Source organism: Trachurus japonicus, chromosome 5, assembly GCF_045865225.1.
Source record: "Trachurus japonicus isolate A0001 chromosome 5, Traja_1.0".
Taxonomy (NCBI): domain Eukaryota; kingdom Metazoa; phylum Chordata; class Actinopteri; order Carangiformes; family Carangidae; genus Trachurus; species Trachurus japonicus.
The window spans coordinates 15,641,777-15,661,603 of NC_140911.1; the positions used below are offsets into that span (position 1 = coordinate 15,641,777).

The 19,827-nt window shown below is 40.2% G+C and overlaps 1 protein-coding gene across 2 annotated transcripts in view; it reads left to right on the forward strand.

The window, feature by feature from the left end:
* Window positions 1-19,827, forward strand: part of epha8 (eph receptor A8) — a 107,799-nt gene that overhangs the window by 42,259 nt on the left and 45,713 nt on the right. For both annotated transcript variants that reach the window (XM_085776522.1, XM_085776523.1), the window contains exons 3-6: window positions 4,743-4,796; window positions 5,530-5,673; window positions 6,198-6,347; window positions 9,411-9,726. In XM_085776522.1, the coding sequence (XP_085632648.1) occupies window positions 4,743-4,796; window positions 5,530-5,673; window positions 6,198-6,347; window positions 9,411-9,726 (664 nt within the window). The remainder of the gene's footprint in view (window positions 1-4,742; window positions 4,797-5,529; window positions 5,674-6,197; window positions 6,348-9,410; window positions 9,727-19,827) is intronic.

Genomic DNA, 19,827 nt, shown 5'->3' on the forward strand with positions numbered 1-19,827 from the left:
GTTAAACACACATGCATGTCTTCACACATGCATACAGATTGACTCGTATTCTGGCAATACCTGCAAAATGATCAGCGCTGTATATTGTTGGAGGTTGAAATTTATTGTGGACGTGATTGGAGAAACATCAGTTTTGGCTCAGGCGAACCAATTTCCAGCCCCAGAATTGCTTTTCCTTTGGTGGTGGTGGGTCATATACGTAGTTTAGTTCTGAGTGAGTCACTGGTTCTGTTTACATCCACGGTTGTTCTTCTTTTCCATCTTTTTTTATTTTTTATTTTGTTAATCCAGAAACAGAATTACAGAAATGCTTTATGTTAATGTGCAGGGTTTCTTAGCGGAGAAGCACTGTTTTATGGGGGCTCCATCACATATTCTACACCTCCTATCTAATTGTATCTTTCATTTCTTTTGGGGTTCGTATCTGACTGGACAATGAAGCAAATTAATCATATCACAATCCACACAATATGATTTAGTTAAACTCATGTAATCACATCACAAGTTGTGCATGTGGTTATCAGCACACAGAGCCTGTCACTTTAAAACAAAGCTAAAAACCCACCGCACAAATCGCTGCATCCACTTAGTCCTGGCTGGAACCCTTCTGTTTTACGGATTGTGTCAAAACCACTCGCACATTCTTTCTACTTCTGAGATCATATGCAGCATTCATTTGTACAGCACTGTCAAATATCACTGTTAAACAGCTAGTTCCAGTTCATTTCACCTCAGGTTAGCAGGTCTCTCTTCCTGCAGACAGACTACAACTCCACCATCTTTGACAGCAGTTTGTTCTGTTGCATTTGAGACCTACGGTACAAGTGATGCCGTGCCAAGCTCGCAGAGGCTGCGAAGCAAACTAAGCTACCAGCAATTTTTGTGACAAAAAACCCAAAATGGTCCATGTATCCTAAAACGTGTTAAATTATTGACTCAACCAAGACACCCTCGCCATTTCCTCAAAACCACCCCCGTTTGTATATCATCCAAATGTAAATCAGATTCTCAAGTGTCAAAGAGTTTAATGTGTCATCTCTATTGAACTTATGTGAGTTGGCACATAGAAATGGGACTAAACTGCAAACTCATAGAATATTATTCTGGAGGAGAAGAGTGTGGTAGTCATCACAGTTCCCACCCATCTCCCCTTTCTAGCCTATTACTAATTAAAATAAACAAAATAGATTTTCTTAGATGTAGTAACTGTGTGCCTGTGTTAATTCTTCAGGTAGCTATATTTTGGTGCATGGAAGGTCACAGTCTGTGCCAAAAATGATTTTTAGTGTTTCTATATCAAAATCCCTCTCTTTTCCCTTCCTGTATTAAAATACATTTGATGACTCATCCTGCTTTTGGGAGCACAGACATAAAATTGTTCAACCAATTGTGACCTGTTGCGACCTGTTTCCTCCTCCTATGCCTCATGAACCCACATGAACATTAGTTTTAAATGCTGGAAGACCATCTTGCACAAATGAACTCATACAAAAGCTCTAACCACATTAAACATAACAGTAATAATCTCTCTCGACTCTCAATAAATCTTCTGCTTCTTTTTGTGGCTGATATTCTATTGTTTGCCTTTTGCATATGTCACATGCAAATTTCCTGTTTCGGCAGCAATACAGGAGGAAGAAAGCTGCTCTGAAATTCCCATTCCCCTGCAGTTTGGGTTAAGCTGTTTTCTTGAACTTTTAACACCCTGCAATTGAGTCTCCATGTTACCATGAATAAACCAGTTGACAGAATATCTATTTCTTCTGTGACTGAGCTGTGGTGGGCTACTTTTAATACAGCAGCAAAAAAAGGGATGATATGGTTTTCTTCCTGACATGAAAATGTACCACTTTACTGTGCAACTGGATTTACAGTTAATAATGGCAATCATAAATGGAGGTTTTAAGGGTCGCTATAATGTTATATGGAAACAACAACATACTGTATAAGCTGTTGAAGAGTAAAATAAGCAGCTTTATTTGGCTGGATTGAAATTGGTGCACAAAGGGAAATTACATTATTTTTCAAACTGGTCTAATTTTGCTTATTTTTTGATGACTATGAGTCATGGTGATGATATTTTAGTCACCTCGCCGCCTGTTTGAGAGATTTGGGAAACATGGACCCTGATAAAGACAACACTGACAGCAATACTAGGCCAGGAAACTAACAAGTGTGCAGCACTGTGAGACTGTTGACATTGACAGCAAAGATTTCCAATGAGTACGTTTGTAGCTCAGACGAAGCTGATCTACTGGCACCGCTTTGGCATTTCCTTCCTCCGCCTACCCCTCGCTTATCCAAAGATGGGCAAAAAGGTGGAGCCAGTTTGTGTCGATACACTCAACCCACCTGTCCGTGCCACTGCCTCATTATGCAGAGCTTCAAGCCTGGGGGGGATTGAGTCACTCACAAGGGGGCAGTTGTCGGTCTGAGAAGTGAAGCTCACTTCCGTGTTCAAAAAACTGCAATCCTCTCGGCTTCCTCTGGGGGCTGGTACCAGAAGGCAGCATTCTCCATAGACCCCCATGTTAAAATCACAGATTTTACATCCTCAGTAAACATGATCAAAGCCTGGTGCCATCACGTTTTTTGGTCTCAACCGATAGTTTCTACCCCCGCACACACTCTGAGGGGGGTGAATTTTTTTTTTAACGCTATCATTTTACTATTATTAGGTTTAAAATTCTCGCATAAATTAGGGCGTGGAAACGTTGAGTGACAGGTCCGGAGCAAGGCTAGCTCAGTTTGGCAGTTGCTTCGAGGCCAGTGGGCGGGTTCTCGGCCAGTTGACCCGTTGAGTTACCGCCTCTCCTCCAAATATGGAAAGTACACGCCCACCAAAATCCAACATGGCGCAGTTCAGTCCGCCATATTTGAGTCACAAAAACGACTCCCCAAAACCAATGGGTGACATCACGGATGCTACGTCCATGTTTTTTACAGTCTATGGGGTAACACTTTATTTTAAGGGTCAGTTCTGTGTATCTACTAATTAATTACATACAGGAACAAGGACCCCTTAAAATAAAGTGTTACCGTCTATGGTCACTACAGTTTTCGGCACTTCAGTGGTTACTTCATTTTTCATCACTGGAGGTTACTGCTTGGATAAACTTGAAACAAAATTTACATTTATGACTTGATGCCATAATGGGAAAATTCTGAGGATTTTTAGGATGAATAACGTTACAACATCTCACAGCCATCTATCCAGTAGGTGTTGAGATGCTACTGGAGATACTCAGTTTAGATGAAAGTAGTGGACTGACAGACAGACAGACGATACCCTTGAGCCAGATTGCTGGCAAAACTTCAACAGGAATGATCTCAAATACTTCTTCAAACACTGCAGGTGAACAACCCAGTGTAAATCCCTGCAGCTTGGGATTTACAAACAGACCTAGTTCATTTGAAATGTTGTCCTACCACCTTGGATATCAAAAGTACTTAGAGCGAATATGAATGACAACACAGTTGGTCGATGTGGAGTGATAGATAACACACACGTTCTCTGACACCCTGTCTTCTAGATGAGATTCAGAACCAAGCTGAAAAAACAAATTCTGCATATACATATGTCCTGTGATAAAGTGATTTGGACAGATGTCTGAAGACTGATTGACAGATTTGATTATTTATTCTGTTAAGTGACAACTAACTATACAGTTCCAAGTGTATCCTTCCATAATGAAATGCTAATGCATGCATATGTAAATGTCTTGTTTACATTTGTACCGCTTGTGAACACTGGCGCAAAAAATAAACTGGCTGCTATGTGAAGTGGGGCTGAGAAAAAGAGATTATTTTCAATCATCTTGTCTTACATTGCAAGTGTGTCTGCGTACATACCTACTGATGCATTCAAATAAATCAGAATTTTGAGTTTAATCTTCTTGTGCGTCGTACTATATAAAATCTGTGCATGTGTATAGATAGAGGTTTTTTGGGGTGTGCGGCTTATATCTTGTCATAAAGCACACAGAGGGGGAGCGGAACAGACTGTTTCCTGTGATTTGTCCTGGTGCTGGATGCAGAAGGTGCACACAGAGGTGTAACGCACATGCACACATTTAGAAATATCCCCCCCAGCATAACTCTATTATTGGGCGCCAGAAGCATTCAGCAAACAATGTAAACCTATAATCACATAGAGTACATGAGGGGCATCTCATTAAAGGGAAATGTGTCCTGTTTGAATCACATTAAGTGAATACCGACATGCTGAAATGTAGAGCACATGATTGCATTGTGTTAACTGCTGGAGCACTATAGTGGAATACAGCATACTTAAAACAGGAAGTAATTCCAGTTTAACTGTGTTTAGGAGACTTTGAAAATAGGTTGTTTTTAATGAAGAATTAGAGAGTAAATGAGAAGGTAGAAGGCAAAAATATCCCTCCTTTCTGTCCTCAAGTCATATGGATAATGAGATTTGGAAAACCATACTGTTGGTCTTCAGAGAGATTCAAATATAGCATATCATACACCTGCCACACCAACATGACTGCCTACTGTGTGACAGGAGTCGTCACATGTTTCATTTCAAGTCAAAGCCAATAATCTTCCAATGTGGTTAGGGAGACGCACAGGCTCAGATAATCACGTGGGAAATATAGACAGCAGCTTCATGATTTGCTGCATATGAATCTGAAAAACATTGAGACAAAGTGCGAACCTGCAACTGACCCAAGCACGTTTCCCTCTCCCTCCCTCTCCCCCCTCTGTCTTTCTCCACACAGTGGGATGCCATTAATGAGATGGACGAGTACTTCACTCCCATCCACACTTACCAGGTCAGTAATGTTCTCAGTGTGTAGCGGTGTTGAGTGTTTTATTAAAATCAATTATTATATGAACTTCACTGCAATCAATTTGGTCCCAGGGTAAATATGTATCATAGACATTATAATTAATCAGTTCACCGTGTAATTAGATGGCTATACAGTATATTGTTCTGCTGAAATGATGATTAATTAATTTATCAACTAGTCAGTCAACTGTTGACTTTATAGTAAGAGTAAATTATCCAAATCAGCTTTTATAAGCAAAGATTCAACTCAAGTCCATGTATTTGCTTCTTTTCAGCATTCTCTGTAACACTGAATGTAATTTAACACTCCAACTAACAGATTTAAAAAGAAGACATTATAATAACCTGTTATGTGCAGTTTCTCTATTTTTAAATACGTTATACACACATTTGATGTTTATTCATTATTCAACAAATAATGATTGAATGAACTGATAATTGCTTGTGTTATTTCTCACATCGAGGTCACAATAACCAAGAGGTGTTAAGTTGTGTGAGATGAATTCTACTAAAAATGTGTGATTCCCCAGGAAAAATAAAGAAAACTGTATTGTATGTTATGGAGGCTGGGACTTGAGTCTCGTGAATATGAAGCCATATTGTATAAATGAACTGACTGGTTGAGACAGGGCTATGACTGAGGAAACACTGATCCACACAAAGCATCTTTAATGGCTAATCTTCTTTTTATTGATGACAATGTGTCTCTGGATCAGGTCTGTAATGTGATGAGTCCCAGCCAGAACAACTGGCTGAGGACGGGCTGGGTCCCCCGGGAGGGAGCCAGGAGAATCTACATCGAGGTCAAGTTCACCCTGAGAGACTGCAACAGCATGCCTGGAGTACTGGGCACCTGCAAGGTAACGCTGGAGGGAGATGATGGATGAATGTGTGGGAGAAACAGACAAAGGTGGCAAAGATAAAAAACAAAACAAAAACAAAACTAGTTCCTAAATGATTATAGTCTAAAACATGTTCTGTTAACATAAACATTTAGCATTTATAAACCATAATCAAATCCTGCACAATTGGACTTGGACAAGCAGCAAACTGAAAAAGGGAGAACCTGCAGCAGCTCTTAGGCTATTTAGGATTAAATAATATGGACCTGACTTTTGGGGAAAATGGAAACAAAGGTACACAGCAAGTTTGGCATATATTTAATGATGTCACTTTTGCATGATTTGAACAAATTCATTGTAAAATAGCGACTGAATTTATCAGTGTCTAACATTCATGTAGGTTTTTCATGGCCATTATTCTAGTAGTCCAAACAGACCTATATTTAGACCCACACTTCTCCCCTGGAGAAATAAATCCGGTTTGTATGAGGCATTTTGCAATAAACACAAATACCAGACTGAAACAGCTGTGTTTGTTCTAGGAAACCTTCAACCTGTACTACTACGAGTCTGACAGAGCGGTGGGCTCGGCCATACGGGAGAACCAGTTCATTAAGATTGACACCATTGCTGCTGATGAGAGCTTCACGGGGGTGGACCTCGGAGTCCGGAGACTTAAACTCAACACTGAGGTACAGTACAGTATGTGCTGCGGCACTAAACACCAGCAAGCAAACTAACTGATGGTACAAGGCAAAGTTAGTGCACACTCTATGAGGCAATTTCTTACTTTGGATAGTGAGTTTATTCCAATTCTTAGCACGTACACCTCCATAGGAGTTCGAGACAAGTTGGAAACATCCACAGCCCTGGAGAGCCTCCTCCAGTCTCGTCACTGAAGCTGTTTTGTGCTCGGTTCTGCTGCAGATCTGTGAATGAAAACAAACAGCAGGACTCGGATCAGTACCATGGGAAATACTTTGATATTGATAACAGCTTCGAATTTGATGCTGGGTAGTGGAACCACAGTTTTATTGATATCTAACATTGTTACAAAGATGACAAAATAAAAGGCTCTCTATAATTCATGCTCTTATCTATCAATCTATTTGAAGGAAGGAAGGAAAAATTACACATATAGGGTTGAAACAATTGTGGCCCATGACTGGAAAATTATGCAGGGAAATAAATCCTGAATCCTGTTGATTCTGATTACACAACATATGTTTAGTTCCTGTCATTTACCTGAAATAGCAGGAAAAACATCTGTACAACAACTCTGAGAGACTCGCAAGGCTCATAATTAGCTATCTAATTAGCACACAGTGTTGATGCGAATCAGGATCTTGGTGCATCAGTTTGACAGTGAAAAATCTATTCAATCCATCATCTGAGTTTGTAAACAGAAGCTACTAATTAGGCAGTAGTAATGTTGCTTCTGCATGTAGACACAGTACTGTCTGTACATCAGTTTGCCTACAGGAGAAATACAAACTATACCCTGTGAAGAGAAACAGTGTACAGTAGTATCCTTGAAATCCTAAACCAGAGTCGCTTTTGTGTGTAAAATACAAAATAGAGGAAGTTACTGTAGCTTTTAGCTGTGCTGCACAGCTCGATTTTTCACTTTGGAGTGTTAACTGCTCTAAGGCCAACGGTTTGTAGGCAGGAGTTGATGCTACACATACAGTACAGTACGCCTTTTGAATGATCTGTGTGAATAACTATTCCCATCAGAGACCCAATTAAGCTACTGAACTAATCTTGCTAACCGTTGGTTTGTTAGCTCGGATAAGTTTATCTTCCTCATCATCAGTAGCTATTTTTTATTGAAGAAAATTGTGTTCAATGGTCAACAAAAGGCCAAGGAGGAGTAAGTGAATCAGAAGTAAGAAAATGATAATGTGAGCAGTTGTGACTGAGTAGCTCCAGTCCAGCGAGCTAGTGAGCTAATTGTTAGCCGGGCGCATGGCGTCTGTCCAACTTCCTATTTCTCTGACTTCACATTTCTCCAACCATACATTTTTATATTTTTGTGTGCATTAGTCCAACCTCCCATTCCTCCGACTTAAGTAACCCTAACCCTAAACCTAACCGTAACCGTCTACAATAAGTCGGATGAATTAATGGGTAGTCGGAGAAATGGACGGTCGGACTTTTGGGCGGTCGGACTAATGTATGTTGGCCAGCAGTTAAACCAGTTCCCAAACGTCTGTTAGGGTTGGTCTGTAGTCAGCAGCTGGTTTAATCAGCCTCCTGTATACAGCTTGATGTAGCTCAGTGTAGAGTGATGGTCACAAAATGCTTACTTTAAACAACAAAAACAAGCAACAATGCTCCCCTTTTGTGATTCACAGTTGTGCCCTAGGTTTGTGTTAGTTTTGCCTTTAAGTTCAATATCAGGTAAAGTCCAATTCTGGCTACAATAATGATGTAATTATAATTAAACGGACATCTGTGATGCCAAAGTATAGGTGCCTCTATAATTTTAGATGCTTCTGCAACAAACTTTTAAAACAGTGTGTTGGATCAGTTCCTGTGTGTTAACAAGATCAACTGTGATGTGATATTTTACAAAAAACAAACATATACAATGTAATAAGATCCATGTTCCCAGGTAGTTGGGAGTGGAGCAGTTGATTAATGACTGCTGCCAAAACACAACAGCAAACACCAGTCCAGATATTAAATTAAGGCTGTGTTCACACTGTTCCACCTGTTTTGTTTATCAACCACTGTTTAACTTCTAGCATGAAAAAGTGACAGAACTTTTCCCCTGCAAGCTGTTTGTTGTATAGGGAGGTTTGATGTGTCCATATGTCATGTTTTCTTTATGTTATATACAGAACAGATGTACATTTACCACGTATACTGAAAGCACCCTTATAAAATCACCACAGGTGCTCAACATAATAATGTCTGTAAAGTTCAACAGCTTTACTTCTTCAATTAAATGACTATATTGTCACCCTGCAGTTCCCTTATGGCTTAGGGCAGCGGTTTTCTTCTCCTCTTATAGCCCCTCATAATGGGCCAGTGTCTTTGTCATGAGTTGTGAATTGGTCCTGCAGGTTTTGTAACACTCAAATACCTAGACTCTAAAAAAAAAAAACGACAGAGAGTGGATATTTCTGCAGTTCCTTTATTCTGTTTCTTATCTGTTTGAAGTTGGTACAGTAGAAAACAAGTGGAGGAAGGCAATGCGATATGCTTTAGCTCACCAATCAAGCTTGAGCAACATTTGAACCAGAACCTAATGACAGCAAATGCGATGTTTAGTCAAAATCAAACCAGAGTCATGAGTTTGACAGTGTTACAGGGATGCACTGCATTAGTGCTGCATTTTTCTCCTCCTGCACAACTGCAATTTCAGCCAAAACAAGCTCTGATATGACACTGCATCATTTAAGCTGTATGAAAAAAGATAGAGCCTGTTGAGACTACCACCCACTGAAATTTGCAGTGTGACTTTGTTTGCACCACCGCTGGCTTTGTGGCAGCATACACAGAGGGTCTTTAATGCTTTCTTTCATTCTTGTTTAGACATTGACTTTGTTCTTTGTTCTCTGACTTCAAGCTTCACCTTGTTGTCACATCCAGCTGGATCCTGTTCCTGTTTACCCCCTCGAAACAAGGACAGACATGAACACATAGAGTCGGGCTCCGTCGCTGTCAAAAAGGCATTAACACCCCCATGATGACCTGAAACGTGTTAGATGAGGTGCCAACTACTCCTCTCTCTCTCTCTCTCGCAGGTGCGAGGTGTGGGACCTCTGAGCAGACGTGGTTTCTACCTGGCCTTTCAGGACATCGGTGCCTGCATCGCCCTCACCTCAGTGCGGGTCTATTACAAACGCTGCGTGGGCGTGAGCCGCAACCTGGCCGTGTTCACCGACGTGGTGACGGGCGCCGACTCGTCCTCGCTGGTGGAGGTCAGGGGTCAGTGTGTGGATCATGCCGAGGAGAGGGACACGCCCAAGATGTACTGCAGCGCCGAGGGAGAGTGGCTCGTGCCCATCGGGAGGTGTGTGTGCTCGGCCGGATTCGAAGAGCACAGAGACTCCTGTGTGGGTGAGTTAACTGATGATACTTTCTATCCTGTTTGGTATTTTTCCTCCAGTACCTCTGCCAGTTTCAGCTGGTCTCTATGGGTTATGCAAAAGGATGTGATTTGAACTCAACTACACAGTCACACAGAGATACTGGGTGCAGTTTGAGATGTGAAGGTAAAAAGAGCTAACCTCACGTCTCTGTGACTGCAGATATATGACTTTAGTGTGAATGCAAAAGCTAAAAGGTACCATTTTATACAGTGTGAATTCCACATGTTATTTTGCTAGCAAGGCAGGTCTGTGCTCTATGTATATTAATACTGTGATCAAGTATCAGTATCAGTCCACAGAGAAATGGTCACAGTCTGTATTCAGACACAGAGCTAAGAAGAAGCCGTCGGAACTTCTGTAACTTTGTTCAGTGCAAAACAAGTTTTCACTGCTCTCAGCCAAACCCACCCACTTTGACCCACCAACCATTTGGTGTATTTCATTCAATCGGCTCGGAGGGCTCAGAAGTAAGAATAGAGGTGTTCTGCTGGAGTCTCGAAGGCTCTATGTACAGTATTGTGACAGTTTATCATCACTTGAGGTCCAGTCGCAGTCTAAAGTTGTTCCTTTACGAAAGCACAAGACATTCCTAACGATTTATATCGTCAAAAAGAGGAAATAATTAACAAACTGTGGATGAGACAGAAGATGAGGAGATGAGAAGAACACTGAGTATGAAGTCTCTGCAGAGAGCTGGAGGGAGACTTCATCAGAGTGAGGTGAACCTCAGCTGAACTATTGCTCTGCCCTAAACCTGCCTAACCTGATAAAGTGGATTATAAAACTGCAGTTTGCTATTTGCTCTTAGGATTTGGCCAATTTTTTTTTCTGCACATGTATTTTATCATATTCATATACATTTTAGCTGCGTGTTTATCAGGTCCCAGGACACCAGCCTCAACGTCAACAATGAATAGAAAATCATTTGATTATCAATTCGCACCACTGCTGTACACAATTTAAAAAACAGCGGTAATTCATGGACGACTCCACCACGATAATCCGTTTTTAATGTTTTATCAGGTAACAACTACTCCAGACTCTGCTCCGGTGTAATTTTCCAAACAGTTCGGACAGTATTTCAGGATTTGGGATTTCGGGACTGTTCCGAATTTTTCAGGACGTGTGGTCACCCTAATTGGTTGGACATTGATGGACAACTTTAATGGGGTCCACCCAAAGTCTAGAAATACCACTGTGGCTATGTGATGCCTACAGTTCTAAACTCGTTGTAATACACTTCTCTCTCTTGTGTACCGTAGTTGCAGTATCCACTCTGATGGATATTATTGTCATCGTTATTGGTTGTTGCAGCCATTGTTTCTACTGGCCACACTGGCCACAAACACATCCCTTATATAAGCAAGTCTTGTTAGTGATAAGGGACACAATCCACAGCCCTATTTCGGTGAAAAAATGGATGGAACAGTCTGAGTTAGTGAGTATCTCCTGCATCAACTTCCTATCACGGTCTCATCACTCTGAAACAGCTGAGCCAGTCAGAGAAAAGTACAACAACAGCAGCTCAAGAAAAGGGAAGAAGCTTTTACAGGAAATCATATTGCTGCCTGACGGCTGCAGTGAACACACTGCACCACACATGTTGTTTTTCTTAAGGAGTTTACAAAGTTTGTTGAAGCTGTTTATACCATCACATCATAGTGTTTTTTCATTCCTACTTCTACTGTATCTCATTTACATCATATTTTGGCAGCATCTGCTTTTTGATGCATTCCAAGAGTAAAACAAGAATCTCTAGGAAAAAAAAGTCTTAAACTGTAAGAGCAAAATGTTTTAACTGAGTGAAAGTCTCTGGGGCTAAAATTGGAAGAGAAGTTCCAAAATTGCAGTTGTTGCATCAGACTCCAAAAAGTGAGTTAGTCACCACAGACTCCCAGGTTAAAATGTCTGTTTTACAGCAAACATGTTAAGAGCCTGGTACAAACAACAGCTTTGGTCCCTATAGCTAATTTCTATATGACTCACCTGTTTGAATTTTATTAAAGGTCCAGTGTGTAAAATGGGGCAAAAACCGTGACATCCAGCATTCAGATTCTAGATTGCAGCACTCGCTCGCTCACACTCAACCCTCCCGTCGGCAAAGTGACGGTGGCCTCCTAGGACAAAAAAACTTGTTTACCATGACTGGGAGTATTTCAGGAGCATGAAGCAATGAGGTGAAGATGTAAACCATTTTACAATATGTCTGCTGTTTCCTACTCCTTCGGTTTATTTATGAACGCAAAACTTGTGAAACGTGCTCTCTGACTGGCTGGATTTTCCGTTCGGGCTGCCGTACAAACATGGCGGTGCAATATGGCGACACTCTCTTAAGCAAGACCCTTTTATATGTACTGTATATATAAAATAATAATTATAAGGCTACTGGAAAACCAAGCGAATTTAATTTCATAGTGATTATAGACTTATACAGATATATACATAGGTAGTACTGTGTATTCAGATTTTGCCAATAAACCTTGCCAATTATTACACACTGGACCTTTAAGGCTTAAAATGATTGTTACGCACGCCCTTTCCTCCTCAATAGAGGATGTGGCTGCTTTGTCGTAGTGAAGAGTGACGCCCTTTTTTCATAGACATCATGTCCCTAAAATTATGGAAATAATGTAATGTTAAGTGAAACCAAACCAGTTTGGTTGTGGATAAAAATTGGACTAACAGGTTTGCTGCTGCACCATTTTAAGTATTACTGCTTTATTTCTGTGCATGTACTTTTGGCTCAGTTCATAAAATAACACTTGCAGCAGATTGGCGCTGTGGTAGGAACAGACATCAACTCTCAAAAGACACATTTTACACCACAGCACCAACCAGTTGCTTTTCATTTCCTGATCTGAATGAACCTCCCACCTGTTTGCACCACACGCACTGCACTGGGCACCGAAATCCCACACAGATGGACAAAGCAAGTTTCAAGGTCAGGAAAGTACCAAACTGGCCGAGTGTGCCTTTCACTGTTCGTTGCATCGCTACAAAAGTGGAGCCCAAAGTGGACCAGAAAGGAAAAGGCAGTCATCCTCTTGCCATTTCACTTTCTCAGAAGAAAAGTGTTCCTATAAGCATCACAGTTGCTCCTTCTTTTTTTTTTTTGCAACTATGTGAAAGTTTCCTCTGAGCATGGAGCATCAGCAGAAATGTCTCCACAATGAAAAAAAAAGCCTTGGAAGTAACATGAATTCAGGAAAGTTCGAACCTTTCAACTGAATCAAGTAGTCTGTTTGAAGCTCTGGCTGTGGCTCATGTAAAAAAATATAAATGAAGTGAAGGAGTTCAAGGTCTGGTCAAAAGCTTTCCTGAGGTGTAACATTTTCCTCAGGTAGCTAAATACAGAGAAAACATCGGCGTGTCTTCATCCTATGATGAATAACAAGTGAGTCGTTTGAGATGTGAAGATTCTTGATCCTTCTTTCTTTTAACGACATTGTTTGTTTTTGTCTCTTATGGGGGGTGTGGGGGGGGGGTGTTTCCCACAGGGTTTTGATAGGGTGACCTCATCTGGAGACCTGTGCATATTTCAGGTTGCCATGGGTTACTGTAATTAAAACCTATTAATCACAGAGCGATGGATAATTAAACGCTAAAAGCAGTTTGTCAGCTAAACGAGCCGAACGAGACACGCAACACCGGTTGCACCCCCCCCCCCCCTCCCCCTCCTCCTCCTCCTCCTCCTCCTCCTACACCACCCTTTACACACTTTCACACACACGCAAATCTGTTGTGGTGCTTCCAACCTGAAGCCGGCAGCAAATACCCTCTTGCTTGAACAGCGAGAGCCTCCTTGTCAAAATATGTTTAAATGCGCCGTCGGACATGGTGTGTGTGTGTGTGTGTGTGTGTGTGTACCTGTTTGTGAGTGTGTGAGTGTGTGTCCGGTTCAGAGGGCCACTTACAGACTTTCTATAATTAGCTGGAGGCAATTAGCGCCAGCAAGGAAATGCAAAACAGAGAAAGCCGAGGGAAAGGGTGGAGGGAAAAGAAAATGTCACATTTTGTTTATGGAGCTGATGTTATCCAGGTTTTAAGGCTGATTTAAATGTAACACACTGATGGAAGTTATCTGATCTGTATGAAAAGAGTTAATTTGCTGTATGATAATTTTCCTCAGGTGATGTTTTTACCCTCCATTTTACTCACTATTACATCACTGCGGCCAGAGCATAAAGCATTTTCAGTGGAGGGAAAATAAAATAAAAAAATAAAAGAGCTCTTCAATATATCCTCCGCTGACTTCTTGTCTCTTCTGGCACCAAACTGGGTCGTTGTGCTAATTCACCCTCGCCAAAGCCAGCCACAGTCACGCACACACGAGACCAGACAAGACACAGAGAGGAGGGGTGGGCACGAGATGGTGAAAGGAAGACGGCTTAAGTGGTGAGGATTTGTGTGTGTGTGTGCGTTGGTGGGTGTGCGTACTGTAGAGGAAGAGAAAAAAAAAAATCAGACATGAATGTGCGTGAATATGTGTGTGTATATGAGCGTGCTTAAGTGGTTCTCCCTTGACAAAGGTGCAGAGCTTTGGCTGTGATCACGACATGTTGTGTGTGTGTATGTGTGTGTATGCGCGCATGTGTGTGTGTGTGTCTGAGCACAGGGTTGCGTGACATGCCGTTAAAAGTGTCACAGGGAGCTAAGCAATGAAAGACGAAGGGAAAAAGGAAAGAGGATGGAGGGGGGAGGGGGGAGACTCTGGTGGAGTGGTCGACTGGACCCCTCGTCCAATTGAGTTTACGTCAAAACACTGAGTCTGCGTGTGCCCGTGTGTGTGTAGTTGTGCATACATGTGTGCAGGTGCGTACTGTATGTGTGCGTATGCGTGCCTCCCAGTGCCACTGAAGAATGGACTAAAGTGCCCCATACAGTGAGAGCGATCGAGGACACACTGATATGAGACACACACACTTAGGCTGGTCACATTTACTCAGCTCAGCCGACTCATCCAACCCTGACACACACACACACACACACACACACACACACACACACACAGAGAGAGAGAGAGAGAGAGAGATGTTGGTGTGCACATGTGGGTTAGCTCGCTCCTCTGCTCAGTCAATGGACCACAGCCTGTCCTGTTCTTCTGTGAACTGCACTGTGCCTGTGATACTTATGATGGAGTGTGCAGGATACAACAAAACTCTGTTTGTGGAAGAGAAATTCACACTAAATTTACTGGGAATCACCGCATTAAAAATCATAGTTTTACCCTTTTATTTAGTAAGTATATTCATTATCTCATCTTCAGAAAGCATTCAAACCAAGACTATAGTTTTTTTTTATACTGCACAGCATATGTTTTCTGCATTAGCATGTAAAGCTCACAATTTGTTTGGTCTTTTTTTTCCTTTTTCTTCTGTGTGATTGAGGTGTAATCGACTGAAAATGCTTTGGCAACATACGTAAACAATCTCCAAAACTATAATCAAAGTTTTATGGCAGTGATGCTTTATTGTTGTTGGTTAACAACTGACTGGTTTTTCAGGAAAGTAATGTTTGAGTGAACAAACACCTGGTCAGTGAGGGGTGAACAGCTAAATGAGTTAAACCAACATGATTGAACAAATCAACCAGTCTCACACTCAAATGTATCATATGAATTTCCATATATAATATTCCATTTATGGTTTTCCATATCCTAAATCGCATATTTCATCAAATGTAATACTAATAGTTATTTATGTATAGTAAAGAACAATAATTAAAAGAGTACACTTACATGTAATATGTATATTAAATAAAACTATTTCTTGTCTATACAAATGTGTACATTTATGTGTTAATTGTAGGAATTCCATGAAAATATATACAAAAGTCAGTGTACTGTATGTTGATGTTATGTACAATCTTTGAAAACATAAACATTTTAAAAATTAAAAATATATTTTAAAGAAAAAAATACATAGATGAAATAAATCTTTTATATTTATATTGAGATTACTATAGTATTTACCTTTACTACACATGTTGTAGATAGCTGGGAAACCAAAAAGGTATCAGGGAAAAATAATTAGACTATTGATTGTGCATTTACAAAAATGCTAATTGCCATTCACCACCTTTTTTTTATGACTGAAAGTCTCAGCTTTAATCCTGCCTGCTGTTGTTATATCCTGTTTACAATATATTTGGCAGCTCTGTCCGTATGTTTCTCATCACAGATTATTATGGTCTTCAGATTTATTTCCTTTTGTAAAGATAAAATCATGACGAGAGCAAATGACGAGATTTAGGAAATTGCTTTGTCAGTCAGAGATAACTGTACAAGAGAAAGGATTATGCCACACAGTGTTTTGACTGGACTATTTTTATTTTTTATTTTTTGCATTGAAATTGTGGTAGCTTTGGATACCTCTGAACTGGGGCTGAGTCAATGGTGTAATTTTAAAAAGTATACATTTATTTACACTGTACTCATGTACAAATTTGAGTCACTTACAGTATTTGTGTATTATTCCATATTCAATAAGGGACATTATACTTATTTATTTTTATTTTTTTTTACCACATTTATCAATAATAGTTACTAGATACAAATTAAGGTCTTACATAACATTTAAATATAAAAATTCTGTATATATTTCATGTTTCCAGCCTCACAAATTGATAAATAGCTAATTGGTGTCTTAAATCATAGTAACCTGAATACTTTTGAAGTTTAACCATTGACCAGACAAAATAAATAATAAGGAGTAACATTGCCTCTGGAATTAAATTCAAATTGAGGGTCATTTCTCACCATTTTCTGCTTATCCATAAACCAAGTAATCAATTGATTAATGGAGAAAATATTTACAGATTAAAGATAAAGGTCACTTGCAACTTTTCTTCAAATTTGCTTCACCTCAAACAGTTACAGTAATGCATTAATGGAATGATGTCACCTTCACTTTTACACTTTACTCTGAAGTAGGTCTACATTTCCATAATTATTTTCACACATTGTGCATTAGAGTTTTCAGTGCAGAGCTTTTTGTGTATGATGTGTGGCATCGACTGTACAGCTGAAATCATCACACAGTAAAAACTACTTTGTTAACAAAAACTATTGATAGCTTTTTGAAAATGTAACCGTGATTTTAGGGTAAAGATTTATGCTGAGGTCATGGTTTAAGATAGGAATGGGTGGCAGTATAAGGTAAATCTCCAGGGAGTTAATGTAAATCAATGTAATCGCCTCTAAAGTAATGGGAACGGGACTTTTTCTCCCTCTTTCTATCTTTCTCTCTCTCTCTGTGAGATCCTGGTAGGTCTTTTAATCTGTCACCTCTCCTTAAGCAGACAGCAGCTATTGGCCCAATGAGGGATTGCAAGAGAGTTCAGTCTCTTTGGCTCTTCTGTCAGCGAACTCACCCCCCTGTCAGTCAGAGAGAGTAAGTGGAGGGACAGAGTAGGACAGGGAAAGAAAAAGCAGCAGAACTTAAATAAAAGGATAAAAACACTGAAGACAGCAATGGATAAACTGTGAACTGAGGCTTCGGTGGAGAGAAGGTGTGACTCTGGCAGATAACTATCACATTATGAAGCAATTTGGCTCTGTTGAGAAATACCAGAGGACGACAGCAGCAGGCGACAAGGAGGACTTAATATTCCTCTATAATACACACACACACACACACACACACACATACTGTACATGCACACACTCACACACAGGTCATTGAAACTCCCGAGACAGAGCTGCGCGCAGTGGTTTTCTGACAGGGTGAAGCCGTCTCATTGGCCCTAGGTCCCTGAGGTCCAGACAGGTGAGAATAGCTGACACTCAGCAGTGGAAAAGGGGTTAGAGCAGTGTAACAGCTTCCTTATATACTATATGATCAAGGATTATGTGGCCAAGGTTGTTATTTTTATTTAATACTGGGTACAATTAATTGTCTCCGTCCTTGAAAAGATGGAGTTAGGGGTTTTTCTTCTTTTTTCCCCCCTCTGAAATCAGCCTAAATTGATCAGAATATGTTGTCAGTTTCAATTGACTAAATGATTAATTCAAGGCTTTTGATTATTCTGTTAAATTGTCTGTAAGTTTTCATGAAAAAAACATTCTTGAATTAGTTAATACATTCAAAACAAGTTAACTAACTTGAATAGGCTATGAATTGGATCTCCAAAAGAAAAAATGCATTAAACTCACTTGTATTTGCTGCGTTTGGTATGACTGCAAATTGTAAAGCTGTACAGACAAAAGAGGCGGTTCACCTGGCTGATGCAGGTTAATCATTTAATCTAATGAATAGACTAAAAATTGTGAGTTTAACATCCTAAACAGAAAAGAAAAGTTTTAGAATATGAACTGTTACAAAATGCAAACAATTCAGTTTATACAGTAAAGTATTCAACTGTTTTCTGCTGGATTGCTTTTTGTACCGTCGGTGGTTTAAGCAATAAATGCACATTACAGTAGGGGAGGTGGTTTTGGTTAAATGTAAATAAACCTGTTGTGTCTGGAGTCAGTAATGTTTTCTGTAGTAAAATCAGACCAGGATCTTTTGCCAACCTTAACCAGGAGAACAAGAACCACATAAGGTAATAAAAGCTGAATGGTCAGCTGAAGACAGCAGCATAAATGTAAGTGGAAATGTTTAATGAATAAGAAGAACTGAACGCTGAAACCTTAAATGACACTTATAATGTACGACGACAGCAACTGAACTGTCATTTAAAGAGTAAGAGGTGACATTAAATGAATATTAACAATAATAACTGGAGAGATGTGACAACATGCTGTTTGTTTTAGTGCTTTCAGCCCTGACAAGTCAAATGTCAAGTGTTAGCCAGATAAAATTGGAAAATCAGGCAAATCAGTGTGGGTAGAAAATGTCAAGCAATGATTTTTAATGCAGAAAAGAAGAAGGAAAAAGAAATAGCATGCTCCAAGACTAAAACGACCGTGATGCAAGCCATCACGAAACACCCTGTTCAAGCAGCTGTGTTCATAATCCATGTGATTTAGGGTCGGTTTGGGACTTTAAGGTGAAATTAAGCTCATAAATCTAATTCTTTGTCATGTAGCGACCTCAATGTAGCTGCTAGTTGATTCCCACTGTCATTTCCTACTTCCTAATGAAGATGCAGTTAAGTGATTTGAGGAACAGATGATTTGGTGAGAACTTCATTATTCCCTGGCTCATGACCACTTGAGTGGAACACAGTATTCATAATTGCTGTCAGAATCAACTTGTGGCGGGGCCGCTATCGGGAACGTATACAGAGCTCAAATTGAAACGGTCTCCGGAGAGGGAGAGACGGGGGAATAGTGAGTGATCAAATTAGTTCCATCCTCCTGGCGGTTTGCAAACAACTGCTGATCAACAACACTGTTTCTGTTTGGAGGCAAATGACACCGTGGCTCCCGAAACACGCCCGCGCTCACAGCCTCGGGGAGGGAAAGCTGCCCGGTGTGAACACACACACACACACACACACATTTATTCACAAACATATGTGACAAAAACTCTCTCTCTCTCACACACACACACACACACACATACACACACAGGTTTGAATCCTCTGACACTATTTCACCAGAGATTTATCTCAACTGTATTTGAACTCTGAGGAAGATATCATTAATTTCTATTGAAGTGAATTAATTAAGGCAGATCACATTTCATGGTAAAACGGCGCTCACCAAATCAATGTACAGCTGGTAAATCTTAGCATTAACAATAAACAAATATCTTGTCAAGTCAATCTACATGCGCATCCTGGGTAGAACAAAGTATCACATCCCTTTGTCAGTCCGAACCGTAACTAATTTAACAGGCAATGATGTAGTCATGCAGTTTTCAATCAGTGCCAATAAAAGGGCTCATTCCTTGCAAGGAAGATTCGTTCTTTAAACAAACAAAAGTTAATCAAAACTGTTTCCAGCATGTAACTTGCTGGTTGTTGTTGTTTCATGTAGGACATTTGTTTTTGAAAATGGGATCAGTCAGAAGAAGTTGAAAGAGGGGAGAATGCCATGTAAAACATGCAGCCTACAGTAATAGGCTATTGCAGCTTTCATACCCACAGCTTACATCTAAAGCAGAGGTGATGCAGGCTAAAA